We start from the raw sequence: 24,460 nt of genomic DNA, 5'->3' as shown, positions 1-24,460 counted from the left end.
AAACACTTGTTGCGCCCTCCTTGTCATTCGTTTAATGTCTTCACAGAACTAATGGTTTAAATTCCACCAAACTGTACAAACATCGATTAAAAAGGTTATTCATTATATAGACGTTGGTTTTGGAATCGTATGCCGGTTTAAGGTTTTTTTTAAAGAACGTTCAATATGAAAGTTATAGCTGATTATTCCTTTCTATGCTATGGTATGCTATGGGATTTGAACAAAAACGCCTCCATACACAGAAGAGTTCGACACATTTTTAAGGTAAAATAATAAGAAGCCAAAGATTACCACAAATCTATGATGTAAACATTTATTTTTTCAAATAAAAAAATCTAAAACCGAGTTAATAGAATTTTGTATGCTATGCTATGGTATGCTATGGTATGGTATGACGAATGCGATTCTATGAGATTGTATGCTATGATATGAGATTCCAATGCTATGCTATGAGATTTCAATACTATGCTATGAGATTTCAATGATATGCTATGCTATGGTGTATGTTGTAAAAGATATGCTTGAACCAACTGTATACGACTGAATTTGAAAAAAAATATTTAAACTAAAATTAATATTGCTTGGACCGCACTTCCTCTATATTCGCTTAATTTTGAAGATATTTCGATTATCTTTTTATGCTTCCGATATTAACACATCTCTAATTTTTACATATTATAAAGACATAAAATGACAGAAACTCTAATACAATGACCATTTAATAATAGAGAAAATCTTATTTTCGTGATTTTTCACACAAATCTATATATAGATTGAGCGCTTAAAAAAGAAGGTAAATGTAATTTGATAGGCAAATCATATTTTAAAAACATATTCTGAAACCCAAATATCATATCATTAGTTCACATTAGTTGAAAAAATTAAAACTTACAGAACAAAGAACTAGGACAAAATTAAGGAGGATATTTGTCAGAAATGTTTATGATATCTATTGATTTTAATGTTGATTATCTTCAAAACTAATTTGAACCAAGAAGAAATCAAAAGATTTCGGTAAAATGCAGTTGTTACGTATCTGTAATATATTTTTGTTGCGTAGCACAATAATGGGCAAAATTGCAATGAATATAGACCATTATTGTGATATTTTGATATTGATATTTTAAGATACGTCATTAATGTGTTGTGCATTTATGATAAAAATTGGGCCATTCACCAGTTACTAAATAAATCTTCTGTGAAGTTGCAGAAAAATACGTATTAAATAGGAGTTTTAAAGTTGCTTGTGAACCAACCGTTCCACTACACCATTTGAATTAGACAGTCCGAGGATGGTTAACTCGCTTATAGATGCAAATATATTCCACGGTATTCATGACAGAATTAAGCGTAATTAGTTTTTACGTATATAAATGAAAATTTACATCATATCTTTAAAAAAACTGAAAGTGGCGAGGTTGCACCTTATGACTTCCTGCTAGGTATTCATATGGGTACATAATGAAGCAGCTGTTTCATTTATAATTTCCTTTTGGAAGTTTTAGTTGTAGTACTAAATTATCAATAGATTTTCAATATACATATTTTTTTAAAAACTATTCTGAAACCCAAATATCATATCATTAGTTCACAAAATTCAAAATTGCTAATTCTACTCAATATATATATATATATATATATATATATATATATATATATATATATATATATATATATATATATATATATATATATATATATAAATTTTGAATTGCAAAAAACGTGATATTTTCTTACGCCAATGTTCCGCCAAAAATATACTCCTTGTTAAATTCTAAACTTTGATCACTATCTATGCCAAGTTGTATGATAGTAAAGAAAAATATGACATAATAATTTCGATTCCTCTCATTCTGATTTAATGATTTAATGAATATTTAATCAAATTTACTTTTTTCATGTCGAAAACCAAAAAAGACTCCATCCTTAAAGGCCGAGAGTGACCTAGAAAATTTTACACCCCTACAGCAATTCAGCCGATATGGCAAGAGGGGCAGGGCTTACTCAGAAGCAGTTTAAATTTAGAACTTGTTATCAGCATTGCTTGCATCCTACACGTGCTCCTTTGTAGCAGACGAAACTGATAAGATTTCAGTGCAGTGATTGTTTAATACACTCTACAATTATACATATTATTTTAAAGAGAAAACAAAGACTTTTAAAGTTTGTTAATTTTTAAATACACAGAGCTCTCAGGACACACATTTTAATATAGAACAGCCATTTGTCTCTTCCATATCCCCTCTCTATAATGATATGTTGGGGCCTTATAAACCTTTTTTCCCTTTCTACTGCGTGGTGCATTTGGTCTCACTGGATTCCAAACGGAAGTAAAGGCTCTGTCCACATTTTCATTCCAGTGACAGACAGCCAGAAATGATCTTGTTCTGTAGGCTTGGTCACCGAATGCTATCCTTTTATCTTGGAACATATTCATAGTGTTATTAAAACTTTCTACATAGTAGGTGTCCTTAGCTAAAACATAATCCTCTGGATATTTGTAGAGGTTGGAACCTGTTATGACACCTAGCAGTAATTTTTCTGAGAATTTGTCTGCAATGACCAGTCTTGATGGTTCGTAATTTTTGTCCTTCTTACATCTCGAAGAATGATGACACTCAGAATGGTTATTTTTGTAGTGTTCAACTATGTTCACTAAGAGCTTTTTCAGTTTTTCTGGATTTTGCTCACAGTTTCTTAATGCCCAGTGGCAGTGGGTTGCAACAGGTTCTATTTTGTCGTAAAGGTGTTCAGACAAATTTTTACCTTTTAAATACGCTGGTCCACTTGAAATTTTTTTCATTTTTTCTTTGATTGGTTTCACTCCGTGCCAGGAATCGTTTTGATTAACCGGGCCTAGCAAATCTTTGACAAATTTGTTAATGGATAGGTTTCTGTCATGAATGTGGACGTTAATGGCTATTCCTTGATCTTCTAGATATTTATAAATTCTCTCTGTTCCAATTTTTTCATGTCTCTGTGAGACGATGTCATCTTGTTTGGTCACATTTTCACACTTGATGACTCTGTGTGTCTTTTCACCAATCGCAACCACACTTGAATCTTTTGCGTTTTTACGCCATCCATGTCGGGCATCGGTCATTATGGTGATTCCATCCTCATCCTCACCTTGACATCCTACTTCTCCCCACAGAGCTAGGTCAATGCTTTCCTTATATTCTTCTTCTATTTCAGTGTTGATACTTTGCATACACTTATCTCTATTCTTTTGGTGTATAATGCCAATTTTTGCTCCTTTGACAAATCTGGTATAATGAACGGGTAACATACCACTGCAAGCAAAGCCATGCATCACTCTTCTGTTCACAAGGTATTCTTTATTAGGAAGGTAGGGTGAAGAGGACCACAGCAAACTGTGAGTTTTGTTGGAACTGCAGTTGAATCTCACTGCTGCAACATGTCCTTTTTCATTCACTTTTTTACAGGCAAGACTCCCATCACAAACTTTGGCGTGATTTTCCACAACTTTCACTAAACGTTTAAGTGACGTTTCAGCTGTCAAATATATTTTCTGTTCAGTCCCCTTTTCTGGAACTTGGATGTAAGTGTTAAAATCCAGTGGTTCGTGGTGTGCTTCATTTCTTATTTCAAACTTCTCCAAAAATAGTTTCAATGATTTTTCAATAATATATGCATTATTTACAGGATGATCTAATTGCCTGACTAATACCTCTCGAACATCATTGAGTAGTCCAAGTATCAAAGTTTTCCTTTCTTCATCTCCAGGAATGGATATTTTAAATGATGGTGGTCGTTTTTTCGTAGTAGCTTCCATGCTCAGAACTTTACAGAGAGAAAATAATTCATGTAATGTTGTGTTTGGGGACCATTATGGAATGTTCCAATTCAACGGACAAGGGGTCAGATTATAAACTTATATTTTTTTGTGGAATCTTTTTAGTGTTTTTCAAGGCCAAAAATTAATTTGTTTAATATCAGGTTAGTATTTCCCTTCAAATTTTGTTTTTCAGTAGGAAAACAGAAATAATCACTGGTTTTTCAAATTGATACATGTAAATGTCCCTGGATCATATAATGAAATAGCCCAAAACTGACATCAGTGCGGGAAATCTCTCTCAGGAACTGCTGAGGTCCAGACAGGGGTACTTAAATTTCAGCAGGTATCTCTTAATATTTAGAATATTTTTCAATATTTCTGATCAATGTCAAAGTGTAAATTTTGATTCCATTTATTTGAAAAATGAGATAAATGTACCAAGTCACAAACCTTGCTGCGCCCCTCTGACATTTGAGGGACATAGAGGTGTAATGAAGTATTTTCTAAATTTTGCATCAAATTGATAAATCTTCATTTGCAAAAAAAATAAAGATCAAAATATTTACGTTGTACCTATTTATTTTATGAAATAAAATAAATTTAATTATATTTTCTCTTCATTTTTGTTGGTATTACAATGTGTATGAGTATAAACCTCAATCTCAATCTCAGTAAGGCATCTGCACCAGCAAAAGCTGGTAATGGGCATTAAATCACATTGGTTTGGCATTTACCCGCCAAATGTCCTATCTCAACTCTTGAAATTGACATATAGAATGGAAATAAGAAAATGACACAGGCAAAAGAAATAACTTTACAATTAAGTGATGACCAATTGGATAATTTAAGAGGTGTTTTCTATCATTTTGGTTGGGATTTTGATAGTGTGGTTGTTAATGAGAACAGTTCATCTGTGGATGCTGAAACACAAACAACAGCAATATGTAAACCTGATGAAGTATCTGATAACACTGAGGAAAACCATGAAGATTATGAACCTTTTAGAATTCAACAAGACGAGAACTTCGATGAGTGCCCGCACTGCTTTTGCAAACCATGCATTACTGATGTAGTAAACAAACAACTTTGGTGGGAAGATGAACCCCATCCAGGTCATGCACGTAATAAAAATTTACGTAAAGAAACGTACAAAAGGTTTTGGACTATGATGTACCATCGGAATGTTTGGAACCATCCTAATTACATTCAGAAAAAAATGAGCGCACTTCAGAGAGACCCTAGATATAGAAACTTTGTATATCATCGTAGAGACATCATGCCAAATTGTGTTTTAAAATGTGTCAGAGGTTGGTTTCCAAATCCAGAAAATGTGCCCTACATGGGCCACCTTTGGGAGTGAAGAATAATCAAGTTCAAAGTGATTATTTATATGCCTGCATTAATGTTTTTAAATGTGCTCAAAGGAAGTGTAAATTAATTGTTTTAATTTTGAATGCTTAAAGCATTCTCACATTAAAATATTAAAAGTTGTGTTACAAAATCAAATTAAGTTCACAATTGTACTTCATTGAGGTCAACTTTATTATCAATCACCCCTATGTTGGTTTCAGCTGCACATGGTTTGTGGGGAGTCCCTCCCGCCAAATGTCAATAAATCAGACACCAAGCCTGGGAACTTGTGAAAGAGGTTCCATAGAGGTTTATGTTATTTACCTCATTTATTTACTCTGAAGTTTTTAAACTTTTGCATAGAAATATTTTCTTTATCCAATTTTTTTTATTAGTTTGTTTAATAATACACGATATAACTATTTTATGATTGTTGTACATGCAATAGTTGCATGTTTATATAACAAGTTTCCTTTTGAATTGCCTCAGTCTATATAAAGTTCCCTCCAAAATGAAATTATGGCGGAAAAACATCGAAAGGAGTAATTAACATGGAGGATATTTAAGCAATTACAAAGTTATCAACATTTTGATTGGAATATAGAAGAAATGCTGATTAACCAACAAAAGTGATGACTCCCAAGAAAAGTTTGAAGAAATATTTCAGTCATTCCAAGACAGGTCGCGGCTCTGGAATGTTGAGGAATATGTTACGTCTCCATTATTTACACAGACCCAGCATTACAAATCTGGACGATGCTGTGCCACAGATGGGATTTTATGATACTAATATAAATTTTACCCAAGTTAAAGACTGAGTGCCTATATCATTTGCAGTGATGGGATGGTCCACTATTTATACGAAGATTATGACCTGCTAATCCAAAATAATGTGCCGTGCATAGATCATCTATTACTCGAAGTAATCCCAGTGTTTTTGAAAACGATTTTATTCTAAATTATGTGATTTATACGCAGTCAATTGTTTGTTTGTGAATGTTAACAAAGGCCGGCTTTTATATAGTTCAGAGAGAAACTTGATACTATCAGTATGGGAGTAAATCCGCGGGGATAACTATCATTGGAGCATGTGTATGTTCCTCGTGTTCTCTTTATTTATGATCAGCAGAGTGATATCATAGCAATAAACCAATAAAACGGATTATCTTGTGTTACATGTATTTAGTTTTAAGGTAAGACATGCTGTCAGCCATTTTTATGCGTCTATAGCAATGAGCATTTCCGGTAGAAATGTAAACATAATGCCGGTTCTCGAATCTGTCAATCATTCTCAGGAAATTTGAATTTCTTGATCACTTCATAATTTTAAATGAAAATTTCAGAAGAAATATAATATCAATAATTGATTTTTTTCTACCAAAAGATGCCTTTCAGTGGACTTTAGCTCTGTAGCAAAATTTATTTATTGCTTTTTGTTGATTAAAGTTTAAATTCAAGAATGTCTTCTCTGAAGTGAAAGGTGGCAAGAAAATTGAAATTTCCTCCATTTTCGTGATTGGCTGCTATTTATACCCAAGGTCCGGTCTTTAAGAGTGTGCATAATTCTGAACTTTAACATGTTTTGCAAAATGTTTATACTAGTGCGTCTTTTGCTCTGTGTCTTTCTGAAAACATATAGCATATTTTGTTTTAGCTTACCTGAGCTGAAAGCTCAAGTTAACTATTCTGATCACATTTTGTCCGTCGTCCGTCTGTCCGTCTGTCTGTCCGTCCGTCTGTAAACTTTTTACATTTTGAACTTCTTTTCTAAAACCGCTTTTCCAATTTCAACACAAACGCACAATTTGGCACAAAGCATCCTTATGGGAGGGCAAATATAAATTGCAGAAATAAAATTCCGATCTGTATTTAAAGCGGAGAAAACCTTTAAACTGTAGAAAAAGGGGGGGGGGGTGCATTTTAAAAAATCTTCTTCTCGAGAACTACTGAGTCCAATTCAACGTAGTTTAGAATAAATTATCCTTATGGGAAGGAAAATATAAAGTGCAAATATTAAGGGCTATTTCTTTTTCAAATCTGAGTTATTACGAAAATAATAATAAAGGAAAGGCGTGTTTCAATCAGTTTAATAGCTTCGGCATCCGGTAAAATGGGTAGGCAAGACTTGGCCTGGGCAAAACAAAAGATTGGCAGTTATTAATCTGCCAATTTCATTACAATTTCAGGATATTTGATGGACCAGTATATTTGTATTCGCTGTAAATAATGCTGCAAAATAATGCGTATTTGGAATTGACGATTGCCGATCTGCCCCGGCTTTTATTTTGCCACGGCCCGGAATTGCATACCCATTTTACCAAGACTCGTATTCCATACTTCTAAAACGAGGTTCTTTGTTTAGAGCAGCCATGACATTTTACGAAACATGGTCGATCTGACTATGATGAATTTGCTTGTTGTGCAACAATTCGCGTATGAAGGGAAATTTTTGAAACATGCAAAATATATTGGTGCCGATTTTGTGAAGAAAATTGAGGCTAAATATTTAAATGCGTTGACAGTTTTCACACATGACGTTAGTGTTAGCTTGTTCTGATTTTCGTTTCGTTATTATTATTTATGCTTTGTAACCTGGGAACTATCGTCTGTATTTCGTGATTTTTACGTATCAAATCAAACAATTAAAGAATTCGGTAAATTAAACAGTTAACTGTTTACCTGCGCAAATTAAGCAAAATCTGATGTATCAGAAAAGTACTGGAATACAATTCATTCTATCGGTAATTCGGCATTATCTTTTGCGTAATGGTAGATTAATGCAATCGAGTTTATTCAGTTTAAATAAAGTTTGATATCGCTGGCGGAAATATGTAGGTATATTCATGTATATATATGATTCATTTCAAAAAAATAAATAAATTGTGTTCTTTATTTGTTATAGTGCATGTTTCTTGTGTTTAATTGTTTACAATTTCTATTTACTAACCATATTTGAGTGTTAAGCTTCGAATTATAAGCAAGATACAGAGATTTGCTCACAATTCTATGTTTGTATACAGATCAAAAACTAAAGAGTAAAAGAGTAAAAAATTTGTCGATATTTATTAAGAAATTTTAAAAGTCTGTTCTTCCAGAAACCAACTTTAACAACTTATTGTATTGTAAACTTAACCTTTTTAGCTCACCTGAATCGAAGGTTCAAGTGAGCTTTTCTTATCACCCGTTGTCCGTCGTCCGTCTGTCCGTCCGTCCGTCCGTCTGTCCGTCCATCTGTAAACTTTTCACATTTTCGAATTCTTCTCAAAAACCACTGTGCCAAATTTAACCAAATTTGGTACAAAGCATCCTTATGGGAAGGGAATTATAAATTGTTAAAATAAAGGTCACATCCCTTTTCAAAAGGGAGATAATTGCGAAACAGTGAGTATAGGGTGCGTGTCTTTAAAAATCTGCTTCTCAAGAACCACTGCACCAGAAATGCCAATTTTTACATAAAAGCTTGTATATATAGTTAAGATTCTTAATTGTAAAAATCGTGACTCTCGAATTAAAACTAGGGCATAAGGCGGGGTTCAAAGTTTAACATAGAAATACATAAGAACATGTTTTAAAAATCTTCTTCTCAAGAACCACTGCACCAGAAATGCCAATATTAACACAAAAGCTTGTATATATAGTGAAGATTCTAAATTGTAAAAATCGTGACCCCCAGACCAAAATTGGGGCCCCAGGCGGGGTTCAAAGTTTAACATACAAATACATAGGAAAATGTTCACATGACTTTTGTGCCATTTATTCAACTTAATTGTGCACCAAAAAAATCCAGCTGTTTCTCCCTGATTATTGACAACTCATTGTATAAGTATATAAGGTTGTTTAAATAAGATATGACGGATGAATACGATAAGGTGTAAACATTCACTAAATATTATTTTAGTTCATCGCTTACATTTTATTTGGATACCGTGCCCGATAAAAATAAAAAATTATAAATAAATTTATTTTTTATCGGGCACGGTCTCCAAGATAAATATAAGCAATAAATTTATCTTGTGATTTTGTTGCAAGATTGCAGCTAGTTTGGTTGAGCATTATAGATACGGCAGATTAACGCACGTGATGTGGATTTATTTGTAAACAACCATACCATAGATAATCTTGTTTCACACGGGAATTAAATTTAAAAACAAGTATGTTTGATTATAATTAGGGAAACACTGTTTATATGTTACCCTCGTAAACAAATGATGAACCCGTAAAATTTGTTCAAACTTGAAAGAGTGTTTAAAGCAGAAAGAAGATAATTTATTTATTAACTTTGAAATTTCTTCGATTTTTGTAACCATGATGAGTTATGATTCATTGTATTACAAATGCATCACTACGTATTTTATAAGGAAATGTACTGAGTATACAGTTACATGGTGATAAATAAATATAAAAATATATATATATTTATGGACTTATTGTTTGTACGACCTAACTCAGACAGCGCGTGCAGGTGTCATAACAGTATTTCACTGACATGGCTGAGGCAAAATAATTCCCGAATTTTCCTTTGAATTCGGGGCGTTTTCGCACGCGACAGGAGCTGATATTTTTATAAGATGAAAAACAATGTGTGAGAGGTCTAACTATCCCAGATTTGTAATAATGCGAGGTCATTTGAGTTTTTGATGCGTGTTGTTTCCGGAGGGGGGCGGGTTAAAGGCCCGGGCTTGATTTTCAAACACATGTGCAACTTGGAGGTAAACAAAGTATCACGCCTTACTTGATGCACGTGTCTATTTTGCTAGAAAATTGTAAATGAAGCGTTGTTTAAAAATATGTCAAGAGGATTTTTTCCAGAAGTTTGTTTTGAATTTTTTATCTGTATGTAAAGTTGTGCAACTTTGGTAGGAATATATAGTAAAATTTAAAACTGTAGTGACACCTGTTCGGATCTCCGCGGGCTCCATGGTCGAGGACGGATGTGTCCCGGTGCACGGCGAGGGCTATTGTGAACTCTTGTTGATGAACCCATGTTTTATGTGTATTTGTATGTTGTCTGCATGGCAATAAATACTATAATATGTACGAATTTAGTTACACAAAATATTTTTATTCTGATATTATTTAATATGCGATTATTGGTACAGAAATTTAAATTAATGATACCTATCTTAAAGAAAATGTCAGCTCGAGGCCTTTGTGGGCGTTCCGGCCTTTGATATGTATAGTGAAGTAAACTGTAGAAATCGTAACCCTCGGACCAAAACTGGAGCCCCAGGCTGGGTTCAAAGTTTAACATAGAACTACAAAGGAAAAATGTTTAAACATTTTATTCTCAAGAAAACTACTGCACCAAAAATGCCAATATTTACACAAAAGGTTGTATATATAGTGAAGATTCTAAATTGTATAAATCGTGACCCCGGACAAAAAGTGGGGTCCCAGGAATGGTTTGAATTTTAACATATACAGGAAAATGTTTTAAAATCTTCTCAAGAACTATAATACAACAGTTTGGGATATTACTATGCATACATGTACATCCTTAAATAATGTAGATTCTAATTTGTAAAAATCGTGACTGCCGGACAAATAATGGGGCACCAAGAGGGGTTCAAAATTTAAGCATTTTAAGAAATATAAAGGAAACGTTTAAACATGTTCTTCTCAAGAACTACAGTGTTATAGTTTGTGGAATTACTATGCATGCATCCCTGGCTTATGTAGATTCTTAATTGGTAAAATCATGACCTCCGGACCGATACTGGGGCCCCAAGAGGAGGTCAAAGTTTATTATAGAAAGGTAACATGTTAAAAAATCTTCTTCTCAAGAATTACAATGCTTCACAATTTGTGAGATTACTAGCATACATACAACCTTGGATAATGTAGGTTTGATAGTTTTAAAAAAGTGACCCCCGGACTAATACTTGGGACCCAAGCTGGATTAAAAGTTAAATGTAGAAGTATATATGGAAAATGTTTTAAAATCTTCTTCTCAAGAACTACAATGCTTAAATTTGTCAGATAACTATGTAAGTATTCTCAAATAGAGTTAACTCGAAATTATAAAAGCAGTGACCCTTGTACAAACAAAATAAAAGAATGATATTCTGTATATACCTACTCTCTGGGGCCCCCTCTTTATACAATAAATAATGTGAAATCTACACCAATGTTTATCTAATACTGGGCCCCAAGAGGTGTTCAAAGTTTAGCATAGAAACATAGAGGGAAAATGTTTAAAAATCTTTTTCTAGGGAACTATAATGCTTCAGCTTGTGAGATTACTATGCAAGCATCCTTAAATAATGTAGATTCCAAATAAATAAAGCTTTGGCACTGGACTAATACTGGGGCCCCAAGGAAGTTCAAAGTTGAACATAGAAAGATATATTGAAAATGTTTTTAAAGGGACTGGACACGATATCAAATGAAAATTTTATTTTCGATTTCTATGTATAAAATAGTTTACTTTTGTATTTTGTATGATTCACCAAAATTTGAATGTTAGAAGTCACGTTACAAGCGAGATACAGAGAAAAGAAGTTGTTGTTATGTAAACAAAGCTCGAGTCATAAGTTTGTTTACAAATACTGTAAAGTAAAGAAATTGCCATTTCTCTATCAAGATCACTTGTGGAAACAAGATAGACTGATTCAATGGGTTCATAAGTAATTTCATTACAACAAACCGCAACATCAGATTAAAACTTATACCAATACAACAAATATGTGAACATTAACGGGACTCAAGCTTTGTTTACAAAACAAAGAATTCTACCCTCTGTAACTCGCTTGTAACTCGATACTTGACTTTTAAATTTTGTCAAAGCATTGAAAACATCTATAATAACAATTCTAGACATAAAAATTGAAAATCGTGTCCAAGTCCCTTAAAAAGTTTTTCTCGAGAACTATAATGCTACAGTTTGTGAGAATACTATGCAAGGATCCTCAAATTGTTTAAACTCTAATGTAGTGGAACCAGGAGTTGTCTTTCTTGATGTTATTCTGTACAGTCTGAGAGTTATTCCTCTTGAAGTGGAACTCTTCTACGTTCATTTTTTCAGGCTGTGTACGTGCGGTCCCGCCACAGTGCTACACATTTTCATTCCTATGTTACTATTTATGTTGTTTAAGCCAACTATAAACCTCGGACCAATACTGGGGCCCCATAAAAGGGTTTAATGTTTAAAATAGAAAAAAGCATATGCTACAAAATAGAATGTCACAAGGAACTGCTGTTCAGGTGAGCGATGTGGCCCATGGGCCTCTTGTTTCGTCATTATCACTCCTACTGTACATGTGATCCTTGACCGGGTATGTGTACATTTGTATAAACTGATTTTGAACCTCAAATACCAGTAAACTGGTCTTGAGTGAATAAAAGAATTGAAAATCTTTTTTTTTCCATTTTAAATGCTGAATAGGAAATACCAAGTTAAAAATCTTAAGCTGAATGTAATAAACTCATGTGAACAAAATATGACTCAAACCTAGGCGAACTGTGAGCTCTGTATCTTGCTTATAATTCTACGATTGACGCTGAAATTTTGTTTGAACATTAGAAATTCTATATGAACTAGAGTATGATAAATACTTGTACAAACAAAATAAAAGAATGATATTCTGTATATACCTACTCTCTGGGGCCCCCTCTTTATACAATAAATAATGTGAAATCTACATCAATTTTTATAGTTTTTCAGACACAAGTAATGAAAACAACATCTTTAAAACAGTTTCCATAGTTCTGACACATTTTTGTTGCGGGGATAAAGTAATTATCGCTATTCCTAAAAAAATATCACAGCGGAAAATTATCCTGGTTTGTACGCGAAGTAAATAACAGTCATTTGATTATAAAAGACAAATTAAATTTTTGAATGTTTTTAATTTGAGGAATTGAGCACATTGAGGTACAATTTTCTTCTTCACATCTATACATGTAGGATTTTCAAAATAAAAAAAACAATAACTATTATATATTTTTTTTAAAAATACAATAACTAGTAAGTAGTTGATGAAAAAAAATGTACCTATATGCTCTCATATATTTTGATCGCTTTACAAAATGGGGGGGGGGGGGGGGGGCAAAATGAAAATATAGTGAATTGGAAGTTAAAAACTTAACAGTGTACCCCTACCAAATGTTTATTTTTATATCTTGCGTAGGATTCTCTTATTCTGGTAAAAAATAGTATTTCATGAAGGTACAATGACAAAGATTACGTGTATGCAAAAATAAATGTAAAATTCGAATACTTTACAATATTTATTTTTTGTTATTCTACCGAGGGACCATACGGCACAATATCTGTTGAACGCCCATTGTTGCTCAGGTGAGCGATGTGGCCCCAAGGACCTCTTGTTTATAATGTACTTCTTTTTCAAAGAAACAAACGTTCAAAACAGACATTCAATCATACAAAAAGACATACACACTTATAAATAAACACCGAAATGTATTATTTTGTGGTTACTTGCCTACATGGGAAAAAAAATTAAATATAGACCAAAGAAAATATTCAAAATAATAAACCCTATAACATATCTGATTTTTTCGCAAACATTACACAAAACATTCAAAAGGGTTATTCCTACAGAATCAATATCCTCTTCATATTTTGAAGTAGTTAGTGGAAATGTCACATCACATTGTCTTAACCGATAGGTTAATCGAGTTTTGGATCAAAAGACAATTTGAATAAGTATAAAAAAAATCTTACAAATGTCCTAGATCTAGAGATTTGCTAAGTCATGCACGCTTGCAATCTAGTCTTCGTTTCTATCAAATTATTATGTCTTTCACGTTCATTTGCTAAGACGATGAATAGGTTATGAATAAGATTTCCTCCGACGCATCACTGGGTTCATAAAGAGTAAATGTTGTTTACCTCCTTCAAGCCATTATAGAAAATTTGTTCGTCATACTTACTAATCTGTCTTAAGAGCGTTGGATAGCGATGGCCATATTTAGACGATATTGATCTCTATAAAAAAGGAAAGCATTTAAATTATAAAACAATTTGTTTTAAAATTTGTTATCAAACTCATAGTTTTATGCTTCAAACAACCATACCCAAGATTTTAAGGTACAGATAGATGACATATGGTGATACCGAACAGTGTTCAAAATCAAAGGTCCAAAGGAAAAATACAGAAAAGGAGCAGAAAAAACACGGACTCCTAAAAAATTAGAGGTAGGACCAGGTGCCACAGAGGAGTGAGCATCTTCTGCTGACCGGTCACACAGAGGATGCTCATAACGATCATTACAATCGCAATTTGTCAACGGAGTTTATTCAGTTTAAATTCATTTCTGACATTATTAGAAGCGTCGATCAAAATCGCAAACGCAATATCACAGATCTTTCATGTTTAGTCCATTCACGGATCACGGTCAAAATAACTCCTTGTCTGTCCGTTTTGTTCTGTAAATAGAACTTAAAATTTGAAATTGCTTTCCTCTCTAATGTCGGAAGAAAATCATTATGCTCTTGAATCTAATTCTGCGATAGAGTTTCCCCTGAAAATGCCTAAGTAGACTATAACTCAACTTTCGATCGCTTTGTTTTTGTCAAAAGTAGTGTCATATTTATTTATCAAAATAATCAAATACTTGCAACATTGTTGTACTATTTTTTGTTACGTCATCTTAATCGAATCAACTTTCTAGGTCATCACAAAAAAGAAAGTATGGATCTTTGTGATTGTCATAATTTGCAACAAATTTAAATATAAGAAATAAGGTATCATTATTGGATGTATATGGGGATGTAAATACGGGTTGCTTCGTGATCAAATCTTACATAAAGCCCCTCGGCCTTTATGAGATATAATCACGTGACCAACCCGTATTTATATCCCGATATACATCCAAAAATGATACCTTATTTCTTAAGTGGATTAACATTTACAACATTAACAACATGTTTTGTTGCATTCCCGATGTCCATATGCGCCACTGACTTAGCCGACTCACTTTTTAACTATTTTTCAACGTTTGCGTTTTCCTATGAATATATGTGTAACAGCAAATAAAGGTGGATGGTGGTTTTCAAGTTTATTACCATAGTAAATAAGGTATAGACCTAACAATTTGCTTGCGTATATGAATGTGTGAATATCTTAAAGCTATGGTAAACCTGATTATTGTGTAACCTTTTTTCAAATACAGTGTCATACTGTACAAAAGAAAATATTCTCTCCCGTTTTATCTTCGTTCTTTTTTTCCTTGTTGTGCATTGCCAAATTTCTTTATTTTGAAATGAAATACCACAAACATAAAGCGAAATATTGGTGTGGCGAAGTATCTTACCATAAATGTATTCACTGTAGAGGTTTTTACCTTCGTGGACGTGGGTCTTACATCGCAGTGGAACTCTTTGCATTTTTTCCAAGCCAGGATAAAAATGACAATAAATATACACTTCAATGCATCTAAAAAGAAATGCGTAAAAAAGTATGCAATCGGGTGTAACGAACTATATGGGTTTATATACTCGTGTGCTGGTTCCTATATACGATTCGTGTTTTGCTCTAGGTAGTAAACGTCTTTTTTCCATCAAAGACACAAATAGTGCGCGATATTCTATAGTTCAGTTTGTGTTTCAGTAAAACATCATATGTTGAGAGCAATGAAACAAATATGTTCGGCATTCGTACCACCAACATTCTTTTTTTTTACTCTGTTTGTGATGTTTTCTGGAGCACAACGCATCTACCACCCTCAGGAGTGGCACAGTAATGATTGTGAAAATGACAACCAGATTCTGAAAGAAATAAAAAACGACATCAATGAACTGACACACCTGGTCAAACACTTACAGAACAAAGAACACGGACAAAGTGAGTATATTTGTCAGAAACGGTTATGATATCTATTGATTTTAATGTCATTTACCTTCAAATCTGATTTGAACAAAAAAGAAATCTAACAATTTCGGTAAAATGCAGTTTTTACGTATCATTTATATATGTTTTTTTCGTATCTTAATAATGGGCAAAATGATCATTATTTAAAATTTTAATATTAATATTCTAAACTACGTCATTAATGTGGTGTGCATTTATGATAAAAATTAAGCAGTTAATCACTAGTTACGAGATAAATCTTCTGCGAAGTTGCAGAAAAATTGTCTTAAATAGATGTTTTAATGTTGCTTGTGAAACGACCCGTCCACTACACCATTTGAATTAGACATTCCGAGGATAGTTAACTTACTTAAAGATGCAAATATATTCCTCGCTTTTCATACGCAGGATAAGCACAATTGTGTTTTTATGGAAATAAATGAAAGTTTACATCATATTTTAAAAAAAAAAACCTTTGAAATTGGCAACGTTGTTTATAACTTCCTGCTAGGCTTTTATACGGGTACATGGAGAAGCAGATTTTTATTTCATAATTTCTTTGGGAGTTTTAGTTGTAGTGCTAATTTTTCAATAGATTTTCAATATACGCGTCTGAACATGTGTCTCAGAATTTAATAAAACATTGGGGTCAGTAGTGTATTTGTTTCAGAGAGAAAGCTTCTGGTGAAATTCTTGCAAAATTTTCAAATGTTTAGATCTTTTTTAAATAGATTTGCATGGTTTTCCACTTAAAACGAATATAAATGTAAAATATATTCGAGATGTTTAACAAGGTCTACAGAATATGTTAAAAACATATCACTGTTGAAAGTTTACGAGTAAAAAAATTCCATGAATTGGTTAATCGTAATAAATTTTCAGACAATTATTCCTGCTATTATATTTCTCCAAAAAATCAAAGCGTCCACACCAAAGTATACTTTCTGATGTATCAAAGAAAATTGACCCGGGTAAAATATTGACCTAGGGTTGACTTTCAACGTAAATATTGACCTTGAAGTAGGTTTTAACATTGAAAATTGAGACCAAAAGTCGTAAAATTACCCGGGGTCATTTTTTATTTCACTGGTGGAAAAAGATTTTTTCAAACCCTGCTTATGAATTGACCCTGTTGAAAGTTAACTTCAACTACAGAACTTTGAACTGGATTTTGAACTTTCTTTATACAGTTAAGATGTATAAGTATTAACAGAGAAATTTCAGATTTCCGAACTGGATTTTGAATTTGCTTTATACAGTTTAGCTGTAAATGTATACACTTGGAAGTTTCAGATTGAACTCTTTCTTACTGTTCGATAAATAAGCAGATGTGACTGATGTGGTTTAGTTTGAAATGAGTTCAGTTATTTGGTATTAAGGCTAAGAACTCTGTATACGACTGCAATTATCAAATATTAAGTCTAAGATTTCTATGTCATAAACTATGTTAATAAAATTGAGAGGATAACCTTTTGCTTTAGAATACGTTTTTTTCACCAACGAAAAATGTTTCATTCCGTCGTCTGAATGCTATTGTGACCAAATATTAATGATAACCATTCACTGTCACAATCTTTGAAAGAAATCTAAAAAAGGAAAAGAAAATTCAAAGTAGTTTATTTGGTTTCAAGCATCATTAATAAAAATTAATGCCAGACATCAACCCCACTCTTCTTTATATTGGAATAGAATAATTGTAATTTTTTCATAAACTCTGATAATAAATAATACTAGCTGTTAACCTTTCTTTTCAGGAAAGTCGACATAGCCTAAATTTGAGAAGTCAGGATAAATCCCTGATAGCATAATAATTGTCATTTGTTTTTGTATGACAGGTCTTTGATAGTTTTTATTTAATTTACTCGCCTTATTAGCATATACAGTTATTGCTTCTTTTTTTTTTTTAGGTCAATACGATGATTAAGCTACACGAGAAGTACAACATTATTCTTTGAGGGTAGCTTAATCGCCGTATCGGACCCCCCCCCCCCCCCCCAGCAATAATTGTATTCTATAATTCAGCGACGAATTAGTACAGACATATCAAATTGAGTGTTATCAAGAAAATATTTTAGTATCATTTGATATGAATTCGCTTGATGAGATATTGCCGCAACTGATTGGTTGAAAAATTTCGTTGTTCAATAAAATTTTGCCGGATCTACTTTTCTCAACTGTTCTAATGTAACACTATTTATAGAACGGGAATTTCCAAATTTCTTGCCCGTTACGTCAAATAATGAGGATTCCTTAGGCACCATCTAGCGGTGGACGAAATAATGAATAATTATGAGATTCATTGAATAAACATGGTGTGCTTCTTTGTCTCTGTCGTATATCGTTTCGCAAGTGATTTGGGAAGTCAGTGTATTTTACAAGCTGATAAGAGTGTCGCAAGAGGTTTGCGTGTGAAAAAAAAATAGATAGAACTGACAAAAATCTTTTATATGATGCAAACAATAGCCATAATATATATCATTAAAACTGGTACCATATAACTAAACTTGAGTTCTCTGCAAATTCAAAATAATGTCCAGTTTTTGCAATTTAGAAGTTATCTTTTGTCTTGAACAGGTGTGGAAACCTCTAGGATATGCCGTTTTCTACCTTGGGTTTGCAAATCACTATACACCGGAAATAACATCGACTTAAACTAAATATACACAAGAAAAGAAATGTGTACATAAATAGTTTGCATTGTATTTTTTGAGTTCGAGTTGTATGCATTTAATAACATGTATACAGGTTCCCATGTTGTTTTGTGATGCAAAATAATTTCCTCCTTCCTTTTTTGTATAGAATATACACCTTTAAGAAGTAATATAACAAGCTTATAAGGTTAAATAAGAGAACAATACTAATTATTTTTCATATTATCTACCTAACTCTAATGTCAACCTGAAAAATATCCTCGCGACTTTGAATTGCCATAATACTAAACCACTTTGCGAATATTCTAACTTGATAAGCGGTAAGCGCGCTGTTTTTCCTGAAATAAAAAAAAATCATATAAATTTTCATTAATTTAATTTCCTCTGAAATGATGCCTCCGTCTATCAGTATTTTCAGTACTTTGATTATCAGCGTGAACATTTTTAAGCTAATGGCATCATTTCTTCATTCCTGATAAGCTAAAAAAAACTTGTCAACATCTAGGACTAAGTCAAACCACTGAGGATTCGATGACGTGTCCGAAGATATTTATGCAGCAAATTTTTATGAATACTTTAAAGTTCGAACGATGTCCATTCACTAGTATGAAAAACCCCAACATTTCTTCTATGAAACGCCCCTTCTAATTTGTCAAGTTTCAATACTCGACTAAAATAAGTCTTCGGGGATTTTGCATTGCAACAAAAATAAAAGTTCCCATATGATAACTTTGAAAAATTGTGCGATGTATTCCAAGGGACTTCTAAGTGGAGAAAAGTTGTAAACAATTATCGTTCTAAATTTCCGTAAGAAATGAATTTTTCCGAGTGAAAAATGATAATGTGTCAATGAAAATTTCAATTGCACTTTTTTCACAGGTTTGTGTATTTTTACTAAAAATCGTCAAAATGTTCAGCATAAATATTTTGAAACAGATTTTAAATACCTCATTTAAGCCCATAAACAATATCCAATAAATGGGTCACAAAATCTACATACCCGAACAGTTTTGACGCCAATTTTATCATGTTTGGCCATAGAATGACAATGGTTTGAAACGAAGTTTCTGCGGTAAATAAAAATCATACAGAGGAGCATTTGATTTTAAATAATAAATTGAACATGTCTTTGTATTTCAGTGAACAACGTAGCTTTCTATGCACAACTGACGAAATCAGTGACGGATGATTATGTCATATACAGCCATGTCATTACCAATGAGGGTGCGTCTTACGATAAAACATCGGGTATCTTTACATGTCAATCTAGCGGAACTCACGTCTTTTCTTGGACCACTGCCAGTAGCCAGCATCACCAAACAACAGCTGATCTCCTCGTCAATGACGTATCGGTTGGGTCTACAGCGACATACCCACGGGAGTACTTAACAGGGTCAAGCACTGGGTTCGTAGTATATGACCTCCAGGTCGGTGACAAGGTCAGGGTCATCCTCAATGGAACAGCTGTAGCAGAATTTTCTACATTTTCGGGTTGGAAACTACAGCACGGTATTACTATGTATTTTTATAATACGTGCTATACGTGCGTAGTATATGCTGTCACTTATGAAAAATTTACTGTGTGTTTCAGGTACCCCTTCTTTTTATGCGAGAGCCTCAGGTAATGTGACTGGCACTGATTTCCGTGGCAGTGGCTACAGATTTCAGACCGTGTTGACGAACAAGGGGGACGTTTATAACCCGGATAATGGCGTAATTACCATCCCAGAGTCAGGAATTTGGGCCCTAACAATCTCTGTGGAAGTCACTCATAGGTTTGATAGCCTCTATGTAGAACGATCTCCTAATCCAAAGATGTCTTCTTTTGCACGGACAGATACGTCCTCTTTTTTATTGGTTCGGGTTTTTTCGTACAAAGACCGAAAGCTCTGGTCTTCTGCTTACAACACCACTATCTTACCAACCCGTTCCTCCATATCTGGATGGCTTATTGGACCGGGTAAGTTTACTTTTAACAAAGGATCCATTTATTACAAATCCGAGGTCACTAAAGCTACATCATGCAAAAAAATAATAAAAAATGCCAACTGAGGTGTAACATATTATAGAAATGGCTGAAATCATGTAACACATTTTGGAGGCATATATTTCTTTTTTGTACTTAGAACAAATTCAGGAAAAATAGGGATGCGGTCCATATTTAAAAATATTTTTAAAAACACTAATGCTTATTCAACACTCAAACATTCTATTTCTAGTCAACGCGAGGCCGACATTTATGGCTTCTTCTGTGCTTCCTACTTTATCATCACACGTCAATTTCACCAGTCAGTACATAGACCTGACAGATTCGCTAGCGGGATCAGATTTCCGAGTTACAAAGCCTGGTGTGTATTTGATCTTTTGGAATGTGATTGCCACAAATATGGTGCATGCAACGCTGTTGGTCAACGGAAAAGGGGCAGGAAAAGCAATCACGAGTAAACCACAACACTCGAACTCGGATATCGGATCGAATCTTGCAATTTTACGGCTTCAAAAGGGTGACGTCGTCACTATGGAAACTAATACAAATCCATTTTATGTAGCAATATCTGTCTACTTCATGTATTAGATTAACATATTTTGTTGCTCAATACAAAAATTTATGTATTTTTTATGTGATATATCAATTTAAGTGTTATGTAGACTTAACTGATTTCTTACTTAAATGATAAATTATCGTTGATATTATGAATCATTTGTTTTTACATCTGTAAACTATCATATAATTTACTTATTCATTTGATGCTTAGATTCCAACTAAACGTTTAAAAATGCATTTCTTAAAAGGAGGATAGTAAATATAAGTAAAAAGAAAAGCTCTTCCCTCTGTACATAGTGTTAACAAAATAAATTGTGATATCGAGTATGTGTTCATGTATCAATATTAAAGTATCACTGCTGCGACAGGCGTCCTATCGACGGGTGGCTAGACCACTTGACCAAGTGTTGCTGATGTTATGACAGCTAGGCTATAAGTATATGGTCCATTAGTCAGTCAAAAATATTTTCTCAATATTTTACAAGTAAAACAAATTTAAATGGTTGTTTTATTGAATAAAAGTTATATATATATATATATATATATATATATATATATATATATATATATATATATATATATATATATATATATATATATATATATATATATAATTTTGTGTACATTTGAGGATAGGAATTTAAACATTTGTTGAACTGACATGTTTCAACCTAAAAATGGCCAAAAATATTGACAAAAGAAATAAAAGCAACAACTTTTAAGTCCTACATGTCATTTTATTTGAAAAGTATGCATAAAAGAGCTGGATAATTCCACTTTAAACAGTTGTCGAACTCCAAAGCTACATACTTATTTTGAAGAATTAAAAATCCACACATCCTCTTTGAATAAAACCAATGTTAAGATTTTATGTCGTTTTGTGGAGAACATACATGAATAGGATAAAAGAGCTATATATTAAAGTTTATATCTATTCAATTATTGTTTAATACGAATACATTATTAATTGATAAGTTTATACTTACCATATTATAAGTTCACAGCAATAAAGTATTATACTACTATATGAGTAATTTATTTCTATAATGTGTGGGAGCAACACTTTTTATATATGTGGACTAAATTTCCTGAAACTGTAATATCTTGTTGTTTACATATGCAAACAGAAAATGCTTATAAATCATGAAATAAATGGAACACAATCTTAACAAATAAAGGAATACTAAATGTATTTCTCGAGTTACATATGTGCAGTTGGGTGTAACGAAACTAAAGGGTTTGTACACCTTATACCTATGTGAAAGTGACTATTAAAGCTGAACCCTGCTCATAAATAGGCACCAACACACATCGCAGCACTGTAAATGCTTGTTTTGAAAATATCAATGGATTTAACTTTTCGCAAAACAATGCATCTATTATTACAAAATATTTATAAAAAATTATTTCATTTTAATATAAATGTGATATTAAATGAATTAGAGTAGTAAATGCCATCTGTATGATACTCAGTAAGGTCCCCTGAATTAACAGTCACGTGATATATATTGATAATTCTTCTGAAGGAAGGTCATAATCGAATTTAAATATCACAAAACATACACTTATTTGAACTCAAAATTTAATTGATAATTCAACTCTACTTATTACGAAGATTTTGAAAAGTGGTGCTGCTGTTGTATAGAGTTCGAAAAAATGAAAAAAATGACAATAACAAACCGTCAACCATCTCAAAAATCCATAAAACGAAATACAAATTCATAGCAGAGCAACACGGACCTCCAAATAGATAGAGGTAGGATCAGGTGCCTAGGAAGAGTAAGCATCCTATGCTGACCGGTCACAAATGACTAGAAAAAAATCAGAGTAAATTTTTCAGATTTTGCTTTTCACTGAAATTGTTGGCACTGCTATAATATTCAAACTTAAGATTATACTTGTTAGTCAACATTTTTTTGCATATGTTTTGTTGGATTTATCTCACTTTTTCTTTATTATAAACTTATGGCACACACTACAAAACACAAAACATTGAGAAATGCTTACAAACGATGAAAAATGACAATAACAAACCATGAACCATCTCAAAAATCCATAAAATGAAATACAAATTCAAAACAGAGCAACACAGACCTCCAAATAGATAGAGGTAGGATCAGGTGCATAGGAGGAGTGAGCATCCTCTGCTGACAGGTCACACCCGCCGTGTGCTCTTTGTCGTAATCGAAAAAAACCCGGAAAAGTCCGTAGACAATTTGGTTTATATATGGTTTAATAATTAGTATGAAAAATGTCAGTAAGCATGCAACCCAGTGGAAGATTGTATCTGCTGAAAAGGTCTTTGTATAGAACTTACGAAAAGATAACTTCAAACGAGACTGCTGATAATCCTGTTTTATCAACTTGTTCGTCAGTAGCTTGCTTCGCCTTAGAAACTGTTCATACGAAGAGCATGCCCTTGCGTAGCGAATTAACTGAGAGACAAAACAGCATATGAAGGTATATTCCTACATAAGTATGGAAAATTAACTATAGAAAAATGGAAGCCATCGCGTTTATCATTAAATTTTGTTGTTAGGTTACCATCAATGTCCAGTTCCAGTAAAATATCCAAATATCAAACAGATGAAGCAAACTCCGTGTTACCTTTAATTTCAAGTTCACTGGGATATATGGAGGCGACGTTAGTATGGAAAAAACAATTGTTAATTGATAAAACGTCGTCGATATACCTGAATGTTGAGTTGAAGGCCACTGCGAGTGATTTGGTTTTTTCACGTACAAGTTTTTGAATAAATTCTGCTTCATAAGAATGAAAAAACAGGTCTGCTAACAATTGGGAATTCCAACAGATTGTTGGAAGACTTGATTTCCAAAAACTACATAGATGTTGTCTATCGCAAACTCAAGTATGTTTTTAAAGTCGACTTCAGAATACTTGTGTGTGCAATCAGAATGGCTTTTAACAAATTAATTTTTTAGATTTCCTTTGACAAGGTAAGCATTTTTACGACTTCCATTTTTATTGAAGAAACAACTGCCGATGATATAAAAAAGCCTAGATTTTAATTTGTCATAGGTAATGGTTGTATAAAGCCTTGAAAAATCGTACGTTTTGATGCTATTGATTTTGGTAAAAATTTTGTGACCTCAAAGTTTATAATAATTCTTTAGAGTTTTTTTATTATCCACATCTCATTCACACCACTTCTAGCACTATTATGTTAAATAACATGTATTCCGGGTTTGCAGAGTGTGACCCGTAGGGTTCTGTGTTTATATTATTTGTCTGTCACCCCCCCCCCTGTTTTCCGGTTTAATAAATGTTCTGGTGCATTGCTGC

The 24,460-nt window shown here is 33.0% G+C and overlaps 1 protein-coding gene across 1 annotated transcript; it reads left to right on the top strand.

Moving 5' to 3' along the window:
• The first annotated feature begins 14,958 nt into the window (after positions 1–14,958).
• Positions 14,959–21,644, top strand: LOC136274321 (uncharacterized). Its single transcript, XM_066080829.1, has 4 exons — positions 14,959–15,954; positions 19,752–20,120; positions 20,203–20,571; positions 20,831–21,644. Exons 1-4 carry the CDS (start codon positions 15,732–15,734, stop codon positions 21,184–21,186), a joined length of 1,317 nt encoding a protein of 438 aa, XP_065936901.1. The 5' UTR covers positions 14,959–15,731; the 3' UTR covers positions 21,187–21,644.
• The last annotated feature ends 2,816 nt before the right edge of the window (positions 21,645–24,460 follow it).

This window comes from Magallana gigas, chromosome 4 (assembly GCF_963853765.1).
Source record: "Magallana gigas chromosome 4, xbMagGiga1.1, whole genome shotgun sequence".
Taxonomy (NCBI): Eukaryota; Metazoa; Mollusca; class Bivalvia; order Ostreida; family Ostreidae; genus Magallana; species Magallana gigas.
The sequence above is the reverse complement of the archived record's forward strand: the minus strand, read 5'-3'. Positions and strand labels throughout refer to the sequence as shown.

Coding starts and splice junctions, on each gene's coding strand:
- LOC136274321 (XM_066080829.1), top strand. CDS start 15,732: ATGTTGAGAGCAATGAAACAAATATGTTCGGCATTCGTACCACCAACA. Junction 15,955..19,751: donor GAACAAAGAACACGGACAAA/GTGAGTATATTT, acceptor TTTGTATTTCAG/TGAACAACGTAGCTTTCTAT. Junction 20,121..20,202: donor GGGTTGGAAACTACAGCACG/GTATTACTATGT, acceptor TGTGTGTTTCAG/GTACCCCTTCTTTTTATGCG.